The 21,551-nt window shown below is 43.8% G+C and overlaps 1 protein-coding gene across 1 annotated transcript in view; it reads left to right on the top strand.

Annotated features, from left to right (window-relative positions):
• SKOR2 (SKI family transcriptional corepressor 2) overlaps positions 1-16,044 on the top strand; it is a 23,484-nt gene extending 7,440 nt beyond the window's left edge. The window contains exons 4-7 of the mRNA XM_054283470.1: positions 3,318-3,383; positions 3,776-3,874; positions 7,728-7,795; positions 15,982-16,044. Of these exons, the coding sequence (XP_054139445.1) occupies positions 3,318-3,383; positions 3,776-3,874; positions 7,728-7,795; positions 15,982-16,044 (296 nt within the window). The remainder of the gene's footprint in view (positions 1-3,317; positions 3,384-3,775; positions 3,875-7,727; positions 7,796-15,981) is intronic.
• The last annotated feature ends 5,507 nt before the right edge of the window (positions 16,045-21,551 follow it).

Genomic DNA, 21,551 nt, shown 5'->3' with positions numbered 1-21,551 from the left:
GCGTGGAATTTCTTTAGCTGCTTTTCAGAAAGCGTCCTGAGAGCTTCCTGGGGAAGGATTGCAGGAGGTGGCAGAGCATGAAGAGGTAACCTGGCTATGTCTGGCTTGTTTGGTTTTTGGTTGGTTTTTTTTTTTACAGTGAGGGCAAAGTGCATTTCTTTTGAGGAGGATAGGTTCAGAAATGTTCAAAATCCAGAGGTTAAAAATTCAAGTCTTAAGCTGCTCCAGTGGACGTAGAGCTGATAAAATGGCGGCACCGCAGGAGCTGAGGCGGTGCCAGTGTCCAACCCTGAGGCCTCTGTTTTTCACAGCGCCAATTTTTGAGCAATTTTGAGGTGTCCTTCATGGGTGGGTGTTCACACTCCAAGTTAAGAAAGCCATTTATACCTTTATTCCAGAAAAACAATGTCTGTGCCCCTGATTTCGTGGGGAAGAGCAGAGGCACCCAAAGTTTTCGCTGAGGCCTTTTAAGTGGCCTGCAAATATTTCACCCGCTTTCCCCTTATCCAAGAGGCACAGTTTGATTTTCCTGAACAAACTGAAATAGCCTTTCCTAAAGGAAATCTCCGTGTCCATACAGAGGGGTGGCACAGCTTTCAGTCCTGCTGCTCTAAATGCTGCAAGTTTGTGTGCAGACAAGGCCCCGGAGAGTTATGGTGGAGCTATTAGGAGGGGAAGTGATTTTTTCTTAGACTGATTAAAATTCTTTGGGCTTTCTGTTTGTTTGTTTTTAAACACCTATTTAGCTTTTAATTAACATTTAAGAGAAGGGAAGCTGGTTAAATATTCAATACCTCCTCCCTTTCAATTAAGGTAGAACAGTACACAACGCATGATGAGGCCTCTGGGAAGTATGGAAAAATGGAGAAGAGCAGGCTCCTGATTATAATTTTCAGGGGGACAGGAAAGGTGAAACCCATCTGATTATTACTGCTGTTAACAATAATAATGTTGAGATTTATTTTTTTTTAACATCAGAAAGCAGTTTAGAAATGCAATTATTCTTTAAAACCGTATGTCCTGTCTTTGGCCTTTAAATACCTCAGTTTTTCCACTCCCATTCTTTACTTATTTCAGGTGCAAGCATGGAGGATTTTCTAATAGGCCTTTTTCAGTAGCTTAGTAGGGAGGCTGCAGATGCTGGGGAAGTTATTCTTCATGCTACATGCCCTTATCTTCATTTTGATGCAGTTCTTTCTGTCCCAGCGAGTCAGCAGCTTCCAACCCTGCAGCCCTGGGAGCTCAACCAAGCAAGGGATTATTGTCACCATACTTCAGTCTCTTCCCCTTTCCCTTCCTTCTCCTTGAAAAATCTGGTTACGTTCTGCCTGTGAGCTGGTTATCCCACAAAATTGCACATAAAGCACACAGAAAAGGGTACCTCAATGGAAAAAAAATGGGTTTGGAATATGCTAGTATTTGCAATTCATCAAATTCATCCTTCCTGTACTTAAATTTCTCCCTTTTGATTTAGTGTACCCTAATTTATCTGACAAAATATTTTGTTTTGATGGCCATCCAGTTTAAAAAAGGATCATGCTGGCTAAAAGAATCCCTCAACAAACCCATTTTACATTGTGGAAACCCCTGAAACCACTGCCCAAAATCAGTGATATCACCAAAAGGTGATATATTTTTAAGCCTGCTATATCTTCTACTGTGGTGAGACAACTCACCTGTGGAAAATACTTTGTTTTCACCAAATATCCCACAAAAATGATTTTTTTTTTGTTTAAATCACCACGTTACATAAATGAGTTTTTAAAATGGAATTGCTGGCACCAGATACCAGTTGTGTAAATGTTTTTTCCTGAATGAGTGGTTGCTTTTTGGCTTTTTTTTAAGGATTGAAGAGAATGGAGATGCTAAAATGCAGAGCTATTGGATAGGTTTCATATGCTATAACTTCAAGGTTTACTGGATATAGGATTGCATCGATTTTTAAAAACAGAAAAAAATGTTTTGCGAAAAGATTTCTGACTGCATCTATTGCAAGACATTCCAATTCAGCTTTAAAATTAGCCTATTGTGATGACACAATAATTTTTAAAGTAACTGTTGTATGTTGTCCAATGACCTATCCAGTGCTATGGATTTTTATTTAAAAAAAAAGCAAAACCAAATGAAACATCAAAACCCAAGGTACTTTCTCCATGAACCTCTCTTCTATCTACATAAGCATATGAATATATTTATATATATGTCTCTTGTGATTACCTATCAGTCAAGTTAATGATGTGTATTTACTGGCTGGACTAAAACAAGAATTAATCCAATTAGTTCAATAATTTGTTATTTACCAAATATTTTCTTAATTATTGAGAGTCCATTTCTACTTCAGCTGTAAATAACAGATATTCTCCCATCAATTTCAGCTTAAGTAGTATTTTATTATTTTTAGAAAAGTTTTTCATAGCTTTTATAGAAGCTATTCATAGAAATCACAGGATAAAATTTGCAGTTGCAGAGGATAGTGAAAGTAACACCTTTTGTCAGAAGGTTCAGCTCCAAGTCAAACTGTCATTCAGGTGAACTTCACAACTTGTGATTTTTTAATTTTTTTAAAATTTAATTCAATTTGTAGACAAAAAAACAAAGGCTGAAGGAAGTAGCATGCGTGTGTCTGCAAATAGCAAAATTCTGTTACATGGAAAATTCTGTGCTGTCATATGATTAAAAGTTGATGTGAGCAACCTAAGACAATTGAGTCCCTCAATTGGCTGACCTGGGAGCTGTATCCTTTATATGCAAATACCACTAATGTCAGTTTTATCTCAGCTGGATGTAAATTATATCCAGTTGCAGCACACCCATGCGATGGAGCCCTGGAAGGTGATAAAGCTGGAGATCTGATGAAGGCAGAAAGGCATTTTTCCTGTGGATTTTGGAACAGGGTCCTGCCCAGATGGAGAGCACGGGCTTCCCGTTGAGAGGAGAAGAGATGAGACTGTAGAGAAAGATCTTCGCTTTTCTCTGTCTGCTCCCAGTTGTTCTCTGATAAGAGTATCTTCAAGAGTGGGGTTAGGGGGAAAGGAGGAATCAGCTCAGCAAGAAGAATATCAAGGAGACATCAGCTATTCCCTGCAAGAGGCCATGCTGCAGGCAGATACTTCACTGAACTAGGGAAAATATGAATTCACAAATATTTGTGCTATGCACCCAGAAGTTTGTAGATAAACCTCGATCTTACCCTTTCTTTATATTTTTGCCCCTTTTTTCCCTCTCCAGATTCTCTGAAGAGGATGCATAGTAAGGATGGCACTGACGAAAAGCGCCATCAGTAAATCAATAACTTTTTTTCTTTCTTTTTTTTTAAGGAGAACACACACAAGAAACCAATTCACCTCATTCTCTGAAGAAGGATGTGGAAAATATGGGGAAAGGTAAAACAAATAAGGGCCTCTTACATTATAAAACTGCTCTTTGTTTTAATAGAATATGAGGATAATAGGGGGCACTTTTGTTCTGCGCCATATTTTAAGCTTGTCAAGTAACATATGAATAATATATGGACCTTTGGGTGGATATAATTGAGATTAATGCATATATATCAATCAATACATGACACTGTAATATAATACTTTAAAATAATATATTACATTGATTTATATTCATGGCTTTCTGCACAAAATCTATGGTAGGTCTATGCAACACTTTTTTTCTTTTTTTTTTAATAAGCACTAAATATTTTGTCTTAGAGTAATGAATTGCTCTGCAACTGTTCTTTCAAGAATTATTTATACAGATTATCAAAACCACTTTTTCTCTTTGTTAGAGGAACTCCAGAAGGTTCTGTTTGAGCAGATCGACCTGCGGAGGAGGCTGGAACAGGAATTCCAGGTGTTGAAAGGAAACGCATCTTTCCCAGTCTTCAGTAAGACACAAAATCTGTGGTTTTGGTGTTGTGCGTGTTTGTGGTTGGTTGCTGCCAGGCTGATAAAATGAGACAGGCTCTCAGTTGTGCTGCCGTGATCTCGGGCTTGGTTCTGCTGAGTCCAGGGTGGGCAGGGCTTGGAGCAAGCTGGGATGGTGGGAAGTGTCCCCAGGGTTGGAATGAGGTGATTTTTAAGGTCCCTTTCAACCCCTGCTGTGGCTTTGCAGCTGCCCAAGCAGGTCTTTTGTAGGGAAAGCACAAAGCTGGATGTTTGTTTTGGTGTGCATCCTACTAGTTTTGATAGCATTGATTACAGTGAGTGCACAGAAACACATCTGGGTCCTCATGGGGTACGGTGAGGTTGGTGTCTCAGCCAACACCCCTCAGGGGCTTCTGAAGATACTTAATCCTTGTTTTCAGGAGGTTTTTAGGACTCATTTTCAGGATGTTCCAGCAGATGCTGGAGAATTGATCTGGTCTTTTTAAGGAGTAGAAATTCCTGCTTGGATTTTTCCCATTTGGGAGAGGCCGTTTGAGATGACCCTTCCACCATGGCCACTGAGCAGGGTGCTGCTGCCCAGGGCGATGGAATGTGCAGGGCGCATCTCAAATAAAACAAATGGGCACTGAGCAGGGTTTTTGTGAAGCTGGCAGAAGGCTGGGCTGATTGTGCAGAGATGTGGAAAAAGACCCCTTGGCTGGGATCTCTCAAAGACACTGGAGCAACGGCGGAAACATTCTTCCAGGAGAAATCCCACCTAGATCAGGATGATCCCACAGAAAAAGAGGGAACACAGACAGCATTTTCCTATTGTTCAAAGAAAATATGCTTGTCCTCTTTCTGTAGCATCAGATAGGTATGTTCAGGAAAGCAAGGAGGTGTGAGGAATCTGGGAATGACTCCATCTTTAGCCCGAATATTGAAATATGTAGACAGCTCCATAAATAAAGAAGAGTTACTTGACATGATACAGATATTAATGAAAGGAGCATAACCTCATCCTTCAGAATAAATCCAGTCATTACTTGGGTTTGGGAGTGAGGTAATTTTCACATAACTCGTGGGGATCAAAACGCTGCTGTGTGGTATTGGCGAAATGGCATCTTGGACTTTTGCCATTTAAGTCTCTTATTTATCCTTTTGTTCTTCTACAGTAAAATTAATGCTCTGTCTTTGCCATGTAAATAAACACTGCAATTAAACCACATGAAATACAATTCAAATAAAAGAAAAGAACAAGTACGGCCGACCAAGGAAGTGGTGACTGCTGTATGCTGGCTTGAAAAATATGTGGTTTCAATGTACCACAAAGTAGTGGTCAATTTTCTTCAGGATTAAAATAGAAAAGAGATAATGTGCTATAAACCAAACCTACAAGTGACCGTAAAGCCTATTTACAGATTTAGATTTACCAAAAAAACCCACCCCTCCTCCACGTGTAATGAAACAAGAAAAAAAGAAAAAATTTACTTTTGTAAAGCAAATCTGTGTAAATCTGTGTTGAGGGTGTTTTGTCCTCTGTTGCATTGTGTGTTCTAGCATAAGAGAGGGGGCTGTTCTAGGCTCTTGCTGTTGGGCTGTTGCTTTAGGATGGGTATTAGAATGGTATTGGTGTCTTGGGCAGGGAGAAGCCAGGCAGAGGAGTTTTTGGAGATCCAACTAAAGGAAAGTTGAGGTAAAATTTAAATTGTATTGAAAACTCATCCCTGTTTCAGCTGGAAGGCAGCATGAGAGATGTGGAAGCAATGCTATTCTCTCTGGAAAATGTCAGGTTGCCTGCAGTGAGCTTTGGGGTCTTCCACCTGGAACTGAGCACATTTGGGGTGCTCTACCTTCACAGCATCAAGCCACTGCTCACAACAGGGCTGTGCAGTAAATGGTGTTTGGTTTCAGAGTTCTCCTCTCATTTAAATCACTGCTAAATGAGAACTGAGCTTATTTGCAAGCTCCCTAAGCAGTGCTATGCTGCAGTCTTCTCTGTGGCCTCTTGAACCTGCTTGAAACACGGACTGTGAAAATTTATAAAACAGCAAGACCTTGTATTTTTCACGTTGCTGTTGGGCTTGAAAGCTGCAGGTGAAATTTTCTTTTGCCTTTAAGGTCTCTCAATGCAGAGATCGCTCAAATAAAAAAAAAAAATTAAAAAAAATCAGATCACATGTAGAAAGTCAAAGTATTTGCTGTCCTGATAAAGATGCAGGCATCTCTGCATGGTGACAGTGTGCTCTCCTGGAGCCCTGCTCTGGTTTGTGCCATCCGTGTCGGCTGCTCCGCGTTCTGTCCGTCTGCATTTTAAACAATGCGGCAATAAAACAGTGGAGACGCAGCCTGGGTACTTAAAGTATTTAATTTTGTGTTAAGAAAGCTATTTAAATATTCATATCTTTTCTCCTGGGCACTGCTTATGGCTTTGTCTGCCAGCGTTTGGACTCGGATAAATGCCGCCGGAAAAAAACGCTGTCCCTACCATTAACACCCCATTTCCCTGTGAGCTTGGGCATTTGCTGTGCAGGGCTGAGCAAGATCCCTGAGCTGTTTGTTTGGAGAGGTGATGAGCCCATGAAGAGGCAGCTGGGAGGAAAGCATTGAGGGGAAAAAGGAAAATTTCTCCTTAAAGCCAACTCAGAGTGGAGCTGGAGGACCCCAGTTGCAATTATCATTGCAACTTTAGCGACCGGGACAGGAGGCAGTTACCTTTTCATACTTTTGTGGGGGGCTAGGGAAGGAGGAATTTATTTTTGTTGGCTTATTTTTCTGATCAAGTCGGAGTAGAGGGAATAGGCTTAACAGTTCTGTCGGAATTTATTGGAAATCTGAAGAATTTAATTGTGATGACGCCACCATGTCCTTTTCAATGTTGTTGTGCTGCACTCCTGAGGGCTTCAGCTTGCCAAAATTTCCCGCTCTTTCCCTGTTTCATTGCTCTTTCCCTGCCTCCTTTTCTTTTAAACAACAACTTCATTATTTAGAGGGGACAAAATTCTTTTTTGAGAGGGAGACAGAGCTCTGCCCCCCTGTTATTTCTTCCAGGACAGGCTCCTTACTTGAACCAAAATGATAGTGGCTGGGATGGGTTTTCTTTCCTCTTCCATTTAACAGCCTATCCTTGCACCCTGACCTCCATCAGGCAGCTCTTGGAGTTCCCTGTTTCTTGTCAATAGTTTTGTTTATATTCCCCTTTTTCCCACCCACCAACAGGAGTGTTAAGGAGCACAAGAGCATCAGTTAGTCTTCTAACAAATGAAGTTTTGTCCGAATTAGTTGTTTAGGAGGAAAATCAGAGAAGGGGAATCTACTGGAGCAGGAAGGCCAGCCTGTGCTGTAACCCAGCTGCCCAGGATCTCTCTTTCAAAGGCTTTCTCCCTTCCAAATTCCACGTCACCCTTTAAGGAGCTTCAGTTTTGTTCAAAGCCGTCAGCACGATGCTACAAACCACAAATCAAACCCGGCATCCTTGAACGCTTTCTCCTCTCACACGCTGGACATTGCTGCTGGTGTCAACAGATTTATGCCAAAGCAAAGAGGAGCAGTTCCTGCTCTTCTCTTCAGGGCCTGAAAAAGTTTGACTAATGACTGCAGAGCTGGGGATAAATGCTAGCAACACAAAGTTAGCATCCTACATTTTCTGCTGGGGGAAGTAGTGAAATCTAACTTTTCCACATTTTTTCTGGTGTCAGTGGTGTCTCCTGTTAGACACATATTTGTCAGGTGTGTGTTTTAATTGAGTGAAGGACTTTTGTAATGCTTTGGGATTCCTCAGTAGTGACTGGGCTTGATTTTTAGCTTAGCTTGGTGTCAATATTGCTGTGCGGTCTCTGTTTCAATTATTGCACTTTTTTCCCTCTCATACAGACAATTTTCAAGATCAGATGAAGCGGGAGCTGGCGTACAGAGAAGAAATGGTGCAGCAGCTACAAATCGTAAGTTTACTTTCTCTGATAAAAATGTCTTCAGCTGCTGCTTTGTGTTTTTTAAGCTTACACCTCAAATTTTTCCTTTGTGAGCCATGTTGATGCATCATTACCGAGCTCCTATTGCCTTACATTTAGCAAGAGGTAAACACGCAGTTCTCAGCTGGTTTGGAGCCTAATTACCTGGAGATTTACTTTCATACAGTAACCAGATGTGTCTTCATGTTTCAACTAAACAAAATGTGTCGACTCGACACGGAGAGGTGCTTCTGCAGAGAGGAGGAGTGAATCAGTAAACTTTGAGCAGTTAAACGTTTCTGCCTAGGGAATCTGCTCAATCCCTGCTTCTCACCAGAAAATAAACCTTAGGATGTGTCTTTTTCTCATTTCAGACACTAGAAGAAGTGCTTAACTCAGCAGTAAAGGATCAAGTTGCCAAAACACAGTTCAGTGCAGGCACACGTTACTGTTGGGTCTCTTGCTTGTTATTTTAAAACCAAGAGGGATTTTGCCTGTGTGCTAATGCAGCTCTGGATCATCACATCCAGCTGTGTTGTTTTGAAAAGTTGACGTTATTAATCCTGTGCAAGCAAAGGGGCTGGAGCATGGGAAGCTGTTCCACAGCTTCAAATAAATGAATGCTTAGTGTGGTTTCAAGAGCAGTGCATGGTAAGGCTGTCAGCTAATGCTTGCTGTGCTGATGCTTTCTCTGTGATCAGTCTGACATTGCTCAACGGGGTTTTGTTTTTGGGGCAATCTTGGAAATATCCCCATTTCTCTGAATCAGTCCCGCGCTCCCCCATTGAAATTCTCCTCCTGCTTGTCACAGGGCAGAGAAGGCATTGCCCAGCCTCCTGTCATTTTCTAATTGATGGGTTAGGACATAAAAGTAAATTTGAAGGCCAGGATTGTCAGACTGGTGCTGCGATGTTTAGAGGCATTTAGGACTGGCCTTATTTTTAGAGCTGCCGAGCATCCACGCGCCCCGTTCCTGCTGACTGCAGAGATTTCAATGAGACATGGAGGGTGTTTGAAAGAGGCTGTTTGTGGAGGAAACTCAGGTCCAGAATATCTCTGGGTGTTTTTTGCGGCTGGTCTGCACTCTTTTCCTTTAGTGTGCCCAGTTGTTACTGTGTCCCCCTTTGTGTCCCGATGACAGGCAGGAAGTTTGACTTGAGACGTGAATTTTATTGCCACAGAAAATTCTAATTAGGATGCCATCCTGAAAAGCACTTCCTCTGCTGCTTTGGGCTTGAGGCAGGTGACCAGCTGAATTTCCTGCTGCAAAGAACTTCTGAGCACAAAGCTTGTGGGCCCACCCCAGTCCTTCTCTCTTGTGTCAGCTGAACTTGGAGCTGGCTAGCTCTGCCTCGCAGGGAGAGAATGGATCACCTCTGCCACTCACCTTGTGGCCCTGTGGTGAATTTGTTTGTGGAACTGGATATCCCAGACCCCCAGCAAGCCAGCTGTGGGGGTTTTCCTGATTTTCTTGGTCAGAAACATAAATATGATCAAGTAATTCACACCCTTTTCACTTACTAACTTGTGCTATGGACAGACTAAGAGTCATTTAATCTTTTAACAGAGCTGAATGTACTTACAGAGAATAATTTCAACATTTAATGTGCTGCACCAACAACTCAGGACTTCTTCCCTCACTACAGATGCCTTAATTTAATTATTACTAATGAAAATGTTGTTGAATCGCCAGTAAGTCTTCATGCTTATATTTGTGGGGCAGGTTGTGATCAGTGAGACTGATAAAAAGATGTTTGTATGAAAAACTGAGAGACTCCTGCAAATAATGAGTGTGTTTGCCAAAATGGGTGCAGAAATCTTCAGAGATGTCTTGGCTGATAACTGAAATGGAGTCAGCACTTTTGAGATGATAATCCCAGCAGTGGCTTTAATTCATTCATGGGAATATATCTTGTATGTTTATATCTAGAATTAAGATTAATGAACTGAATGTGGTAATGATAGAACTACTTTGGCCTTCCAGGGTTATTGCATGGATGAATTGGTGCAGAATACACAAAAGCTTTTGATTTTGTGTTTAATTGCTGTTGTTGTTTTGTTTTTAACTGGCACTTTTAGGTGCTTTTTTTTTTTTTTTTTGTACCTGAGATGCTGCACTACTACTTTGACAGGGCTTTAACTTAATTTTCTTGTTAACATAGAAGTACAAAGAGAAAAACAGAAGCGTTTCATACATACTGAAATCATAGTTTTACTTATATCTTCATAGGTGTATGTTTTTGTAGTACTAAGCTCAAAATTTATTGATGTAACTAGCCACAGAATGGGACTTAATCGCTTTAAAAAATTATTTTACAAAAAATACAGATGCCTAAAATCAAGGGGTTTTTTATCTCTTCTCACTGCTGAAGATATTCAACTTAAATTAGTCCTCCTGAATATTCCTGGAAAGGTTTAACAGCAGTGTGGATGTGGCATTTGGGGACATGGATTAGTGTGGACTGGGCAGTGCAAGGGAAATGGTTGGATTTGAATATCTTGGAGAACTTTTCCAACCTAAATGATTCTGTCATCCCCTGATCCCCTGCAACTGTGGGTACCAGAGAGAGGTTTTTCCAGAACGATCATTTCACTCACCCTGAACTGAGCAATCAGACACTAAAATAAATTAACCCAGCGTGTTCGCTGTTTCGGAAATATCCGTAATACAAGCTGAACGCGATCGCGGCAAAAAAAAAAAAAAATCAGCCTATCCTGATTGCATTTGAAAACTTCCCAGCACCAACACCCCCTGCAGATTGCCGTGAAGCTCGTGCCCTGCACTGGCCGTGACGCTTTTTGTCCCGTTATTTTGGGGAGATTCTTCCCCGTTTTGGGAGCGGTCGGTGGCAGCGCGGCCCGCGGGTGCCCTCTGCCGCCCGCCGGCCGCCACTGCAGCGCTAACTCCGCGCCCAAATTGAGCCGGGCTTAAATTAAAGCAGGGCTGGATCAGCGGCCCCCGCTGCTGCTGCTGCTCTGCCCGAGCCAGAATTCAAAAATAACAATATTCCATGGCTTCCTGAAAGCCGGGAGTAAGGCTCAGGTCGCTGAGAAGACGGGGTGGGCCCCATTCTCTTACATCTTCACTGGCGGGATTTGGGTTCTTTGCAGGCAGCCTGGCTCAGCGGGCTGCTGGGGCAGCAGGCTGGTGTGTGGCCATTAGTTTTGATGGGAATCACAGAATGAGTAAGGCTGCGAGTGGCCGCTGGAGGTCCCCGAGTCCAAGCTCCCTGCTGGAGTGGAGGCCCGCAGAGCACATTGCTCAGAACGGATTTCCAGGCTGGTTTTGAGCACCTCCAGTGAGGAAGGCTCCACAGCCTCTCCATGCAGACGGCTCCAGTAAGGAATTTCTTCCTGATGTCCAGGTGGAATTTCCTATGTTTCAGTTTTCAGAGTTTTCAGAGTGTCTGAAGCAGCTACCAAGAAGTTTTGCAACCTGCAAGTGCCAGGATCTTGGCCAAATGCTAGGAAACAACCAATCATCATATTTAACAAGAAAATGGATCTTACACTCCCTGAATGCATTTTTCTCTTCCTCATCTGCCAAAGTGCTGCCTCCCAAATTGGCTGAGTACAGTGTGTGTACAAGGGATCATATATGAAATGTGGATTTTGCATGTGGATCCTGTTGTGCCACGGAAGGTTTAAACTGGGTATTAGGGAAAAATTCTTCACTGTCAAGCACTGGGGTCAGCTGTTCAGGGCAGAGGTGGTGTCCCCATCCCCGGAGGGGCTTAAAGGGTGTGTGGATGTGGCACTTGGGGACATGGCTCAGTGATGAGCTGGGCTTTGGTGGCAAGGTTGGATTCAATTATCTTAGAGATCTTTTTGAACCAAAAAGATTCTGAGATTCGGAGGGTCATCCTGGCTTTTGTTAATGAGTGGTACAGAAAGGGCCAGAGAGGAGGAACTGCTCTGCAGGATGGGGGAAATTCAGACATGACACACATGGTGCACCCTTAGAAGAGCTCACCTGCCTTTAGAGTTTTTAGTTTCTGTCCAGTGAGACCAGAACTCATCTGCTGGGACAGCCCAGCACCATAACCAAGTACCAAGTGACCTCTGCCCGAGACTCTGCATCTGTCTGATATTGTCCTCTGAGCAACTGTGTTAGTGGAACAGATGTTAAAACCGTGAACTTTCTTCCAGCTGCCTGGTGAGAGAAGAAGATCAGAAGCAGCACTGCCAGCATTACGATTTTCATCCTTTAAAGTTTTCATGAACCTCTCTCAAACATGGCCACAGGAAAGTAGAATGCCAAGCAGGAAATTTAAGCCTCCTGCAAATTGAGGAGCTTTTCTTAATTTTGTCTCAGAGGTGCCTTACAAGTAGTTTGTGGGTTCTCAGTGGTGACCTGTCCATCAGGAAAAGCTCAGGTGGTGTTCATCACTCGTGGTGGTTTAGATCATTGAGTGATGATCAATCCCACTGATTTTACATTGGGGTAAAAGGTGACAGATTTTTGGGGTGTGTTAGAAACGTGAAACACTCAGGCAGGCCTTTTTCTTTCCAGATTAAGTGAAAAATGATGGTTTGGTTTTGTTTGGGATATTTTAATTAGGTTATGCTCCCACGAACTGAATTCTTCCTTACCAGCCTCACTTCAGGCTGATAATAATGTTCAGAGCTCAAAACTGGATCCATCTGGAACTGCTCTGTGTTTTATGAATTTCTGCTCTCAGTGCTCCTTTAAATCAACTCTGTTCTTCAGAGTCAGGCAATAAAATAAATCAGGAACTATCTCTCTGCAAAACTGATTTCCATCTCTGCATCATCTTTCAGCCTGATCCTTAGAGATTGACAAGGAATGTTTAAAAGAAGGGAGGAAAAAAAAAAATCCACCATGTGGTTAATGTTGGTAAATCTTCAGAGCCATGAGAGCCTGTCCCTCTGGGTTGCACTGTAATTCAGGAGAGCACCATTCCAATTCCTGGTTTACACTCCTTACAGAAAGCTTTTGTGCAACTCATGTGTTCATCATCCAAACAAGAAGCACCCACATTTCTGCGTGGGGAGATCTGGGTTCTCAAAAGCAGGAAATGGGAAATGGCAGTGCTTCAGTGCCATTTGTGATTTCTGTGCTTGGCCTCAAGTGGTGCAGCTCAGATGATTGACCTTGCAGAGAATGCAAACAGTTGTTCAGCAGAATGGCTCTCGGGTTTCTTGAGTGGCATCTTGTGCTGAAGTGCCTGCTCACAGGCACACAGATAATGACGGGTGAAAGAACGTTTCTGGAACGCTGTGTCCTGTGTCCTCAAAAGGCTCATCCCTGATTGTGTACAGGAAAGTGAGCTCTTTTCACCAGAATTTTATTTCTTGCTATCAGTTTTTTGGTTGGTTTTCTTTTGGTTTTGCTTTTTTTTTTTTTCAAAGACAGGTGAGCAAAACTTGTATCCTGATACCACATGTGGATATGCCTTGGGTGGATAGGATGGAGCTGTGCCTCTTTCTCCAGTAAATTCAAATGTTAAAGAAAAGGATGCCTTGTAGAAATTTAAGCAGAAAGCTTCCTTTCCTTTAGAATCTGCAGAAATTCTCATAAAAAATGGGTGTGGAGGTGCAGGGAGCCACAAGCCAGCCTCAGCTGCTGCATGAGTGCAAAATATTTTTTCTAGGCAACAGAAGGCAGGGTGACGTAAAATCATGTACCTCAGCAGAGATGGGATGCAGAGATGAAGCCTCTGAAAGAGGATGGTGAAATTTCTTTAATATCTGAGTGTGTAAACAGGGATCAGACAGGAACTTGAGAAATTACTCCCCAATCCTACGCACTGCCTATGCCTTGGTTGAGTCGTGGGGCAGGCTCCAGGCTTGCTGAGTGGGCTCCCTCCAGGTGGAATAAATGGAAATGTGCTCCAGGAATGCACAGGGGACTGTGCTCCAGTTCCTAATGGGTACCACAACTAGACTGGAGTCAGCCTGTAGGAAAAAGGAGTCAGTGTCCAGATTGCATTTTTATTCACATCTGCTTTCATTGTGTTTCCCACCAATGTGGACCTGGTAATGAAAACTGGTTTTTTGCTGCTTAAAACCCAACTAACTGCCTTCACTTTTATTATTTCTATACACCTTTTGAAAAGGGCCACCTTTTTGCCAGGAAGAGCCCTAAATCCTCTTCCACCTCAGCATCAGAGTTACTGTATGCTCTGACAACGACAGAAATAGAAGCTGACATTGTAGGTGATTTAACTCATGGAGAAAGCAGTCATTTCCCTGTTGAACACCCACCTCTCCCACTGCCATCAATTGCCAGGAGATCAGGTAAAACAACACGCGTTAGAAAGATGCCAAATATAGCGGAGAAGTGGATTAAGAACAGTTAATTTCTGACAGAATGTACCCCGCTGTATTATCTAGGTCAGTACAGCCTGGGAGATGTCCTACATAATTTGTGGCCATGCAAACCCACGTTGGCCTTCGTGGGTGGGAGAGAGGCAGGAATCAGCTGGCGAGGCACCACAGGTCCCAGCTGGAACGGGCTGATTCTTTCTGTGCACTTTGCTTGTGGCTCCCTTTTGCATCCAAGCCATGGCCAAAGGTGTGATCAGGGAAGCAGCTTCTCTGCACCCCCTCTCTGCTGCAGCTTGGGAAGGAGTTTTGCAGCCTTTGCAAGCTCCCTGTCCTGAAGGCAGCTGTGCATGGGGACATGGAGGAGGGGACAGCTCTGCTTCTTGGGGAGGGATCTGGCCACAGAATTCCTGATTCCTCTTATCTTGTGTCAGGGGAAGGGATTATAAGAGTAGTCAGACAAAACACCTGGAGTCTTGGTGTGTTCTGGTCATCAGTGGTTTGTGCACACACATTTCCCCTTTCCCAGAGCTGTGCAGGGGGGAAGCAGCGTGCCCCTGTGAAAGGTTTCTGCTTTCATTCAGCCACAGACACTGCTGCTTCCTGGTGCTGCTGCTTTCAGCCAGATTGACCTCCTTCCCCAAGACATGAAAGGGTTGTGTCTAAGCTTCAAAAGCCCCTCTCTCTCCTCTCATCCTGACCCTTCCCTCCTCTTTTTCCTGGCTAAGGTAGGCAGGGATGGATAAGTCTCTCTGTCTTTGCAGGCACGATGCTTTACCCCAGCCCAGAGGCACAAAGGCTGGGCAAAATTTGCACAAACATCCTCATAATGGATGGGCATAGTGTATTTAAAATAATTATGGGCATAATGTATTTAAAATCAAAACAGGGGTGTACAGGAACATGTGGGGTCAGTGGATACGGATGTAAATTCACTGTGTGTGGGGCAGGTTGCTTGAACTCTCTGCATTTGCACATCTGTTCCTTCTGCTGCTTGTGCAGGTTAAGGCCTTGATCCTGACTTCAGGTGACAGAATTGACATCTTGCAGTGACATATTTGACATCATTTGTGAGCATATTCTGGAGTGCCTGGCAGCAGAAGCAGGTCAGCTCAGTGTGCAGCAGCACCTAGGAGTGCAGGGACACAGGATTTTTTGATCTCCCAGCCTTAATTCCTCCAGCAGTCCCTCCAAAAGTCATCATCAAAGAATTTGTAGCCAGTTGGATTCCCAGCTATGCGGAAATCTCAGAGCAATTTAGTTTTGTTGCATTCTAAAGGCCCAGCACTGAAGAAGAGCAGCCCTGTAATGTATTCCCTCTGGCCAATGAGCACATCATCCCACTTTGTTTCTAAATATAACAGTGTTCCCTAATATGCCTATGTTCTCTGTTTTTCTTTAATTATTTGTTCCACTTCAGTGGCTTCCCTTCAGATTGGTGCAAGTTGGAGATAACTATTATGAACTTCCTAATTAGGGGGATATAAATACACGAAGTCTCACGCTCCCAACCTGCTGTATTGTGGCTGTGCAGGGATCAGTGTGCATTGCCTGATCTGCCACAGACAGCTGACTTTTTGTGATCCCACAGGTGGCTTTATCCTTTGTCAGCCTCTGATACAAACAAAGCATCAGAATGCATCTTTTACACTGATTTTTAAGGTTCTATCTGTTGTTTTAATTCTGGTCATTTAAAATTTTATTTCTGCTTCAACCTTCCTGAGGTTTCATAAAGAGTTGAACCTTTGTATTTAAGGTGTTGTTTCCTACAATTCCTCCCCATTTTCAGGAAGGAAAACAAAACCTTTCATTTACAGGGATCTCCAGCTTGGGTGTTTCCTTAGCCAAACCTTGGCTTGAGCAGTGTCTCTGTTTCTGTGTCATTCCAGATTCCCTATGCAGCAAGCTTGATCAGGAAAGAAAAGCTCGGTGCACACCTCAGCAAAAGCTAAAGGTGAGCTCGTGAGAAAGAGACTTCATTCCACTTGACCTGGCTGCCTGTGTTCCCCTGCAGCCATTGCAGGAATTAAGAGGATCATTCTGTTGTTTGATGTGCCTGGTTCTGGTCCCAAAGCCCTCTCTGGGCTACAGTCTAAAGCTGATAAATCACATGTGGCACAAATTACAAGGCTTCTCTGGAGTGGGATGCAGTGCTGGGAGCTGACCCATGGGTCCTGCAGTGACAGGGCAAGGGCTTCAAATTGGGAGTTGCTTTAAATTAAATCTTAAAGAAGCTTTAAATTAAATATTAGGAAGGAATCCTTCCCTGGAAGGATGGGCAGGCCCTGGCCCAGGGTGCCCAGAGCAGCTGTGGCTGCCCCTGGATCCCTGGCAGTGTCCAGGGCCAGGCTGGATGGGGCTTGAGCACCCAGAGATGGTGGAAGGTGTTCCTGCCTATGGCAGGGGCAGGATGAGGGGATGTTTAAGGTTCTTTTCAACCCAAACCATTCCATGCCTCTAACTGCCTGAGCTTGTGCTTCTCCTGACACTGAAAAGTGTCATCAAGGTCAATGTACCTTCAGTGGAAGGAGGGAAATACCTTGGCATTCAGAGTGCAAAAAGAAATGTTCACACTCCATGTAGGGAGGAGTTTTTCTGCCCTTAATGGAACTCCTTTAGCTCCAGGAAAAAGCAGTGCATCAGCATATTTTGGGAGTCTCACAGAACCCCCTGGCTGTGGTTCTGAAGCTCAGTGTCCTACAGAAGGTAATTATTCCAAGGTGCAGGGCCTTCCCAAACCAAACACTACATTTTTCAGGACTGTCTATTAGAAGGGTTCATTTAGTAGAAACACCTTCACCATCAGAGACTTGAGAGATTCCAGTTTTGGATGCTGAAGTTTTAACATTTAAATGACATTCTCTTGGTGTTTTCCCTGGGAAAACAAGAAGATTAGGGATTGGAGACAGATGCCAAAAGCTGGTAGCCCTGCTGCTGGGTTACGCCACAAAATCTGGCTTGTGGATTCACTAAAAAAAAAAAATCCCCAAGGAGAAGTAAGGGGATTAGAAAAAGAAGAGCTGCTCATACACAGAGATCTCAGAAATTCACAAAATAGAGGTGTTCAAGAGGGTGTCTAAGAAGGGCTTGATAGGAGAGATGATGGAGGTTTGCCTGGGATGTAGAAGAAGCAGATTCCTAAAAACAAAAGCAGTAGGAGTAAGCACAGAGTAACCAGAGAGCCACGATCTGTGGCCCGGAGCTCTGCCCCTGAGATAAGGAGATTATTCTGAGCCCCGAGCTGGCCTCTTCTGGCTTTGTGCACACATCCCTACTGACTGCCAGCGTTTTCCAATCGAGCCCACAGCAATCTGAGCGCTGATTTAAGACAAACTCAGCGTCATTTACACCCCAAATAAAACAAGCAGGTCAGGAGCAGCAGGTCCTGCCCCAGTGCCGCATCTGCAGCGCTGGATGCCCAATAAAAACCTGCCTGAGGATGGCAGCATCGGAGGAGAGGAGCAGCTTGCTCCCATCACCGGGCTTCCAGCAGCTCCCAGCCCCTGCAGGGGCAGTGCTGGCATCCCGGCAGCGAGCATCCATTCCCTTTGGCAAGGGTGGCAAGGAGGGATGCGCTCCTCACGCTGCTTCTGCCCGCAGCCCCGCGGACATCGGGGATGTCTCCACGCAGCCCCGGTGCTTTTGGAAGATTTGCTGTTGCTTACGTGCTAAGCTGAGCCAGCCAGGCAGAGAACCACGGCTCTGCTCTTCAGAAGCAGTTTTGTGTCCTTGATGTGCCAAGAAGGAGAAGTCACCTCAGGAGGAAACGTGTTTGCACATCCCTGCCCTCGTGTTTGCACATCCCTGCCCTCGCAGCGCTCCCAGGGGTTTCCAACTCTCTGTTTGGCAGAGCAACCCCTCAGTTCCTGCCCTGAGCCCCTCTGCTCCTCCCCACAGCTGCGTTTAATCGCACTGCAGTCAGTTTAAGTTTGCACTGCGTCTTTATTGACAATATTTCCACGTGGACCCACAGGTACTCGCTGGGTTATGCCACAAAGTCTGGCTTGTGGATTCACTAAAAAAATCCCCGAGGGGAAGTAGGGTGAATTAGAAAAAGAATAGCTGCTCATACACAGAGATCTCAGAAATGCACAAAATAGAGGTATTCGAGAGAGTATCTAAGAAGGGCTTGATAGGAAAGATGATGGAGGTTTGCCTGGGCTGTAGAAGAAGCAGATTCTTAAAAATAAAGTTAGTAGGAGTAAGTACAGAGTAACCCGATAACCATGATCAAAGTGTCAAAGTCTCAGGGGATGCTGCTAGAGCAGGTGACCTATGTGTGTGTCCCTTTCCCAAGGGTTGTAAATAAATGTCATAATTCTGTCACTGTCTCAAACTTTGGCTTAATGTTGACAATACTTTCTCTCTCTCTCTTTTTCTCCCTCTCTTTTTTTTTTTTTTCTACTCCCAGAAGCACAGGAGCTTTTGCAGCTGTTACCTTATAAGTTATAACCCAGTCAGAAACCTGACTTGTATATAGACTGTGAAATGGAAGTGTTTGGGGATCTAAATAAAAAAAAATCAGGTTCCTCTGAACCTAAGGACAAGTGACCTCATAGTATCATGGACAACCATGTCAAATAGAATGTAGCAGCCATTTATTAGTAAACACAAAACAACAAAAAAAAAATGCCTGTCCTTGATATTTTTCTTTTTTTTTTTTTTTTTGGTGGTACCAAAGTTTAAGTCTTTGTGTTTTTAGAAGGACTGTTGAGCTTGATAGAGAAAAAAAAAAAATGCTTTTGAATCGTGCAGATAAGCTGTGAAAGGAACTGCTGGTCCTTTCAAGGCCACAGGCACTGACAACACCTGCCAGCTCACCTTTTGCTTTGGAATAGTGATTGTTTTATGGAAGGGAATGAACGTCTCACCAGATGGGCCAGAACCACGTTTGGATGGACGGGTGGGCAGACGGGCGGACGGATGGAGCAGCGTTAGCCATACACAGTGCTTTTTAAAAGCAGTCTGGAGATTCTCACACCCCTCTCCCTCGTCCCTTCCCCCCCCTCTGGTATTTTGCCTGCTGTATGAATTACGATTGTACTCCTCTGGAAATATTTTACAATTTAATATTGAGTGTAATTAAGAATATAATCACTGTTATCAAAAAAGGTATTTAACTCTGTTGTAGTTTCTTTATCATTCATGTGGATAAAAAGTCTATAATAAAAAAAAAAAAAAAAGAAAAGTATGAGATAATAGTTGAGCTTCCCTGTAATTTAATGCCATGCTTAGTCCACTGAAGAAAACAACTGGGAAATCTATCCCCTTTTTAGAAGTATTTTAATTCACAAAAAATATGCTGAAGAGTTTCATGGTGGAAATTTCTGCCTCCGGTTATTTTGAAAACGCTCAGAAGAAGCAGATTTAGTACAATTTCAGGATGTGCCTCGTGGATCCACAGAAATAAAGGCAGTCAGTTGATTTTGAAGACTGCACCCGTATTCCTCCAGGTCTTTCCTTGGTGACCTGCACCACCCTGGTTGTCAGGGCTTTCCTGAGCGAATCCACCTCCCTGCTGAAAGGATTGGCCCCAAACACAAAGCATCTCCCACGCCAGGACAGCACCACCAGCACCCAAAAGTGTTTTCAGCCATGCCCAGCAGAGCTGCTCCCTCAGTATTCCCAGCAAATTCCTGTGAGATTAAATCTCTCTCAATATTCCCAGCAAATTCCTGTGAGATTAATTCTCAATATTCCCAGCAAATTCCTGTGAGATTAGCTCACCTGGCTTCGCAGTTCCTTGGTGCAGCTGGCAGGGCTGGCAGGCAGGGCAGGAAGGGCACAGCCTGCTTTCCTGCCCTGCCCTGCACAGTTTGCTCTGGAGTTAGGTGAGCTGACAGGACGCACGGAACCAACGGAATTATGGCTTTTGTGGCGTGGGGAAAAAAAAAAAGCCAAAACAAACAAAAACAGCAAAACCACCAGAAAAGCTGGGCCAGGGCAGCTCAAATTTTCACCTGTCTCAGTAGCCTGTTCCCAGGAACGGAGGAAATCAGATACTTTGTGAAAGCACACCAGCAATTAGAGATATGTTCCCAGAATATTGTTTTAGCTACTAATGATTTACTGCATATGGGTTTTCTGACCTAGACATGATGTCTTGCTTTTAGTAACCCTCAATGGATTTTTTTTTTTCTTCCATGAACACAACCAGTGATTTTTTAAGACCCAGGCACACTTTTAGCAGATTACAGCATCCTGTGGCAGTAAATTCCACTGCTTAAATACAGCTTGTGGGGGAAAAAGAGAAAACCAGCTTCTGATCATTGGAGCTGCCAAATTTAGCCTCATTTTATGCCCTGGGCTTCTTGTACTGGATGAGACAAATTGTTGACTACAGGCCACCCCTATCCACTTTCCCCATGTCTGACATGATTTCATAGGCATCTATCAAGCCTTTTTGCCTGTCTTTTTTCCAGATTAAGTTGTAGTCATCTCTCCAACATGAGCAGCCCCATAGCTCTGTAGTCCTCATGTTTCTTTTCCCAATCAGGTCCTGCATCCTGCATCCTTTATGAGATGCAGAACTAGCTGCACTTGGGAATACTCAGGGTACAGGATGCTCTACAGATTATTGCACAGAGTGACACTGTGCTGCTTTCTGTGATGAATGAACCCAGCTGCAGGGTGGTGGTAAAATCTCTCACCACTATAGATCAAAAGTTTTGCCCAGACATAAAGCAACCCCGCTGCTCAATAAGAGATTGCCTCCCTAATGGCTTCTGAGTGCCAGAGCTCCTGGATGTGGTCAGGCGTGCAGAGCGGCCCTGGCTGTCCCTCACCATTTGAGAACCAGGCCCTGGAGCAGACACAAAGCACCCAAAGCAGATTTATTTGCTTTCTGCTCCCAGCTCAGGCTGTCGTGTTCCCCAGGGCCTTTCCAGAGCCCAGCTGTGTGTGCTGGTGCAGTTGTGCAGCTGTGCATTAAATGCACGGCTCACACGAATTAACAGGCTACAAATGCACTTCAGACTGAGCACTCAGACTGGAAATGTCCAATTTCCACTCGGTTGTTCATGCCCATCAGGAAATGGAAGCACCATTTGCCTGGTTGGTAGCTGATTCACAGACCACAAAGGCAAAGGCTGTGATGGAACATGTATCTCAGAACTAAGCATGAATGAGGTGTTTTGAATTAAAAAATAATTCCTCACACTGATAAAGGTCAAGAACGTGATTCTAGAAAACAAATAAAGGAAGGCCTCCACCTAAACAAATAACTTTGATAAATATCCATGAAAGCTCCTAATCACCAGCCGCTTTTTGTTTGCTTTCCTCTTGTGGCAAAGCTTGTACACATTAAAGTGAGAAGGATCCCATTAAACACTGTTGTGTTTCACCAACTGAGCCGTTCCACCACAAATAAAAGTTTAAAACAAAAAGGACGCTGGAAGATTTTCCCAGGAGCTGGTATGGTTTTATCTGCAGCACACACACCCTGTGTCTGCGCAAACTG

This window comes from Melozone crissalis, unplaced genomic scaffold (genome assembly GCF_028551555.1).
Source record: "Melozone crissalis strain CALT ecotype California unplaced genomic scaffold, PUWL_Pcris_2 ptg000036l_1, whole genome shotgun sequence".
Taxonomy (NCBI): Eukaryota; Metazoa; Chordata; class Aves; order Passeriformes; family Passerellidae; genus Melozone; species Melozone crissalis.
The sequence above is the reverse complement of the archived record's forward strand: the minus strand, read 5'-3'. Positions and strand labels throughout refer to the sequence as shown.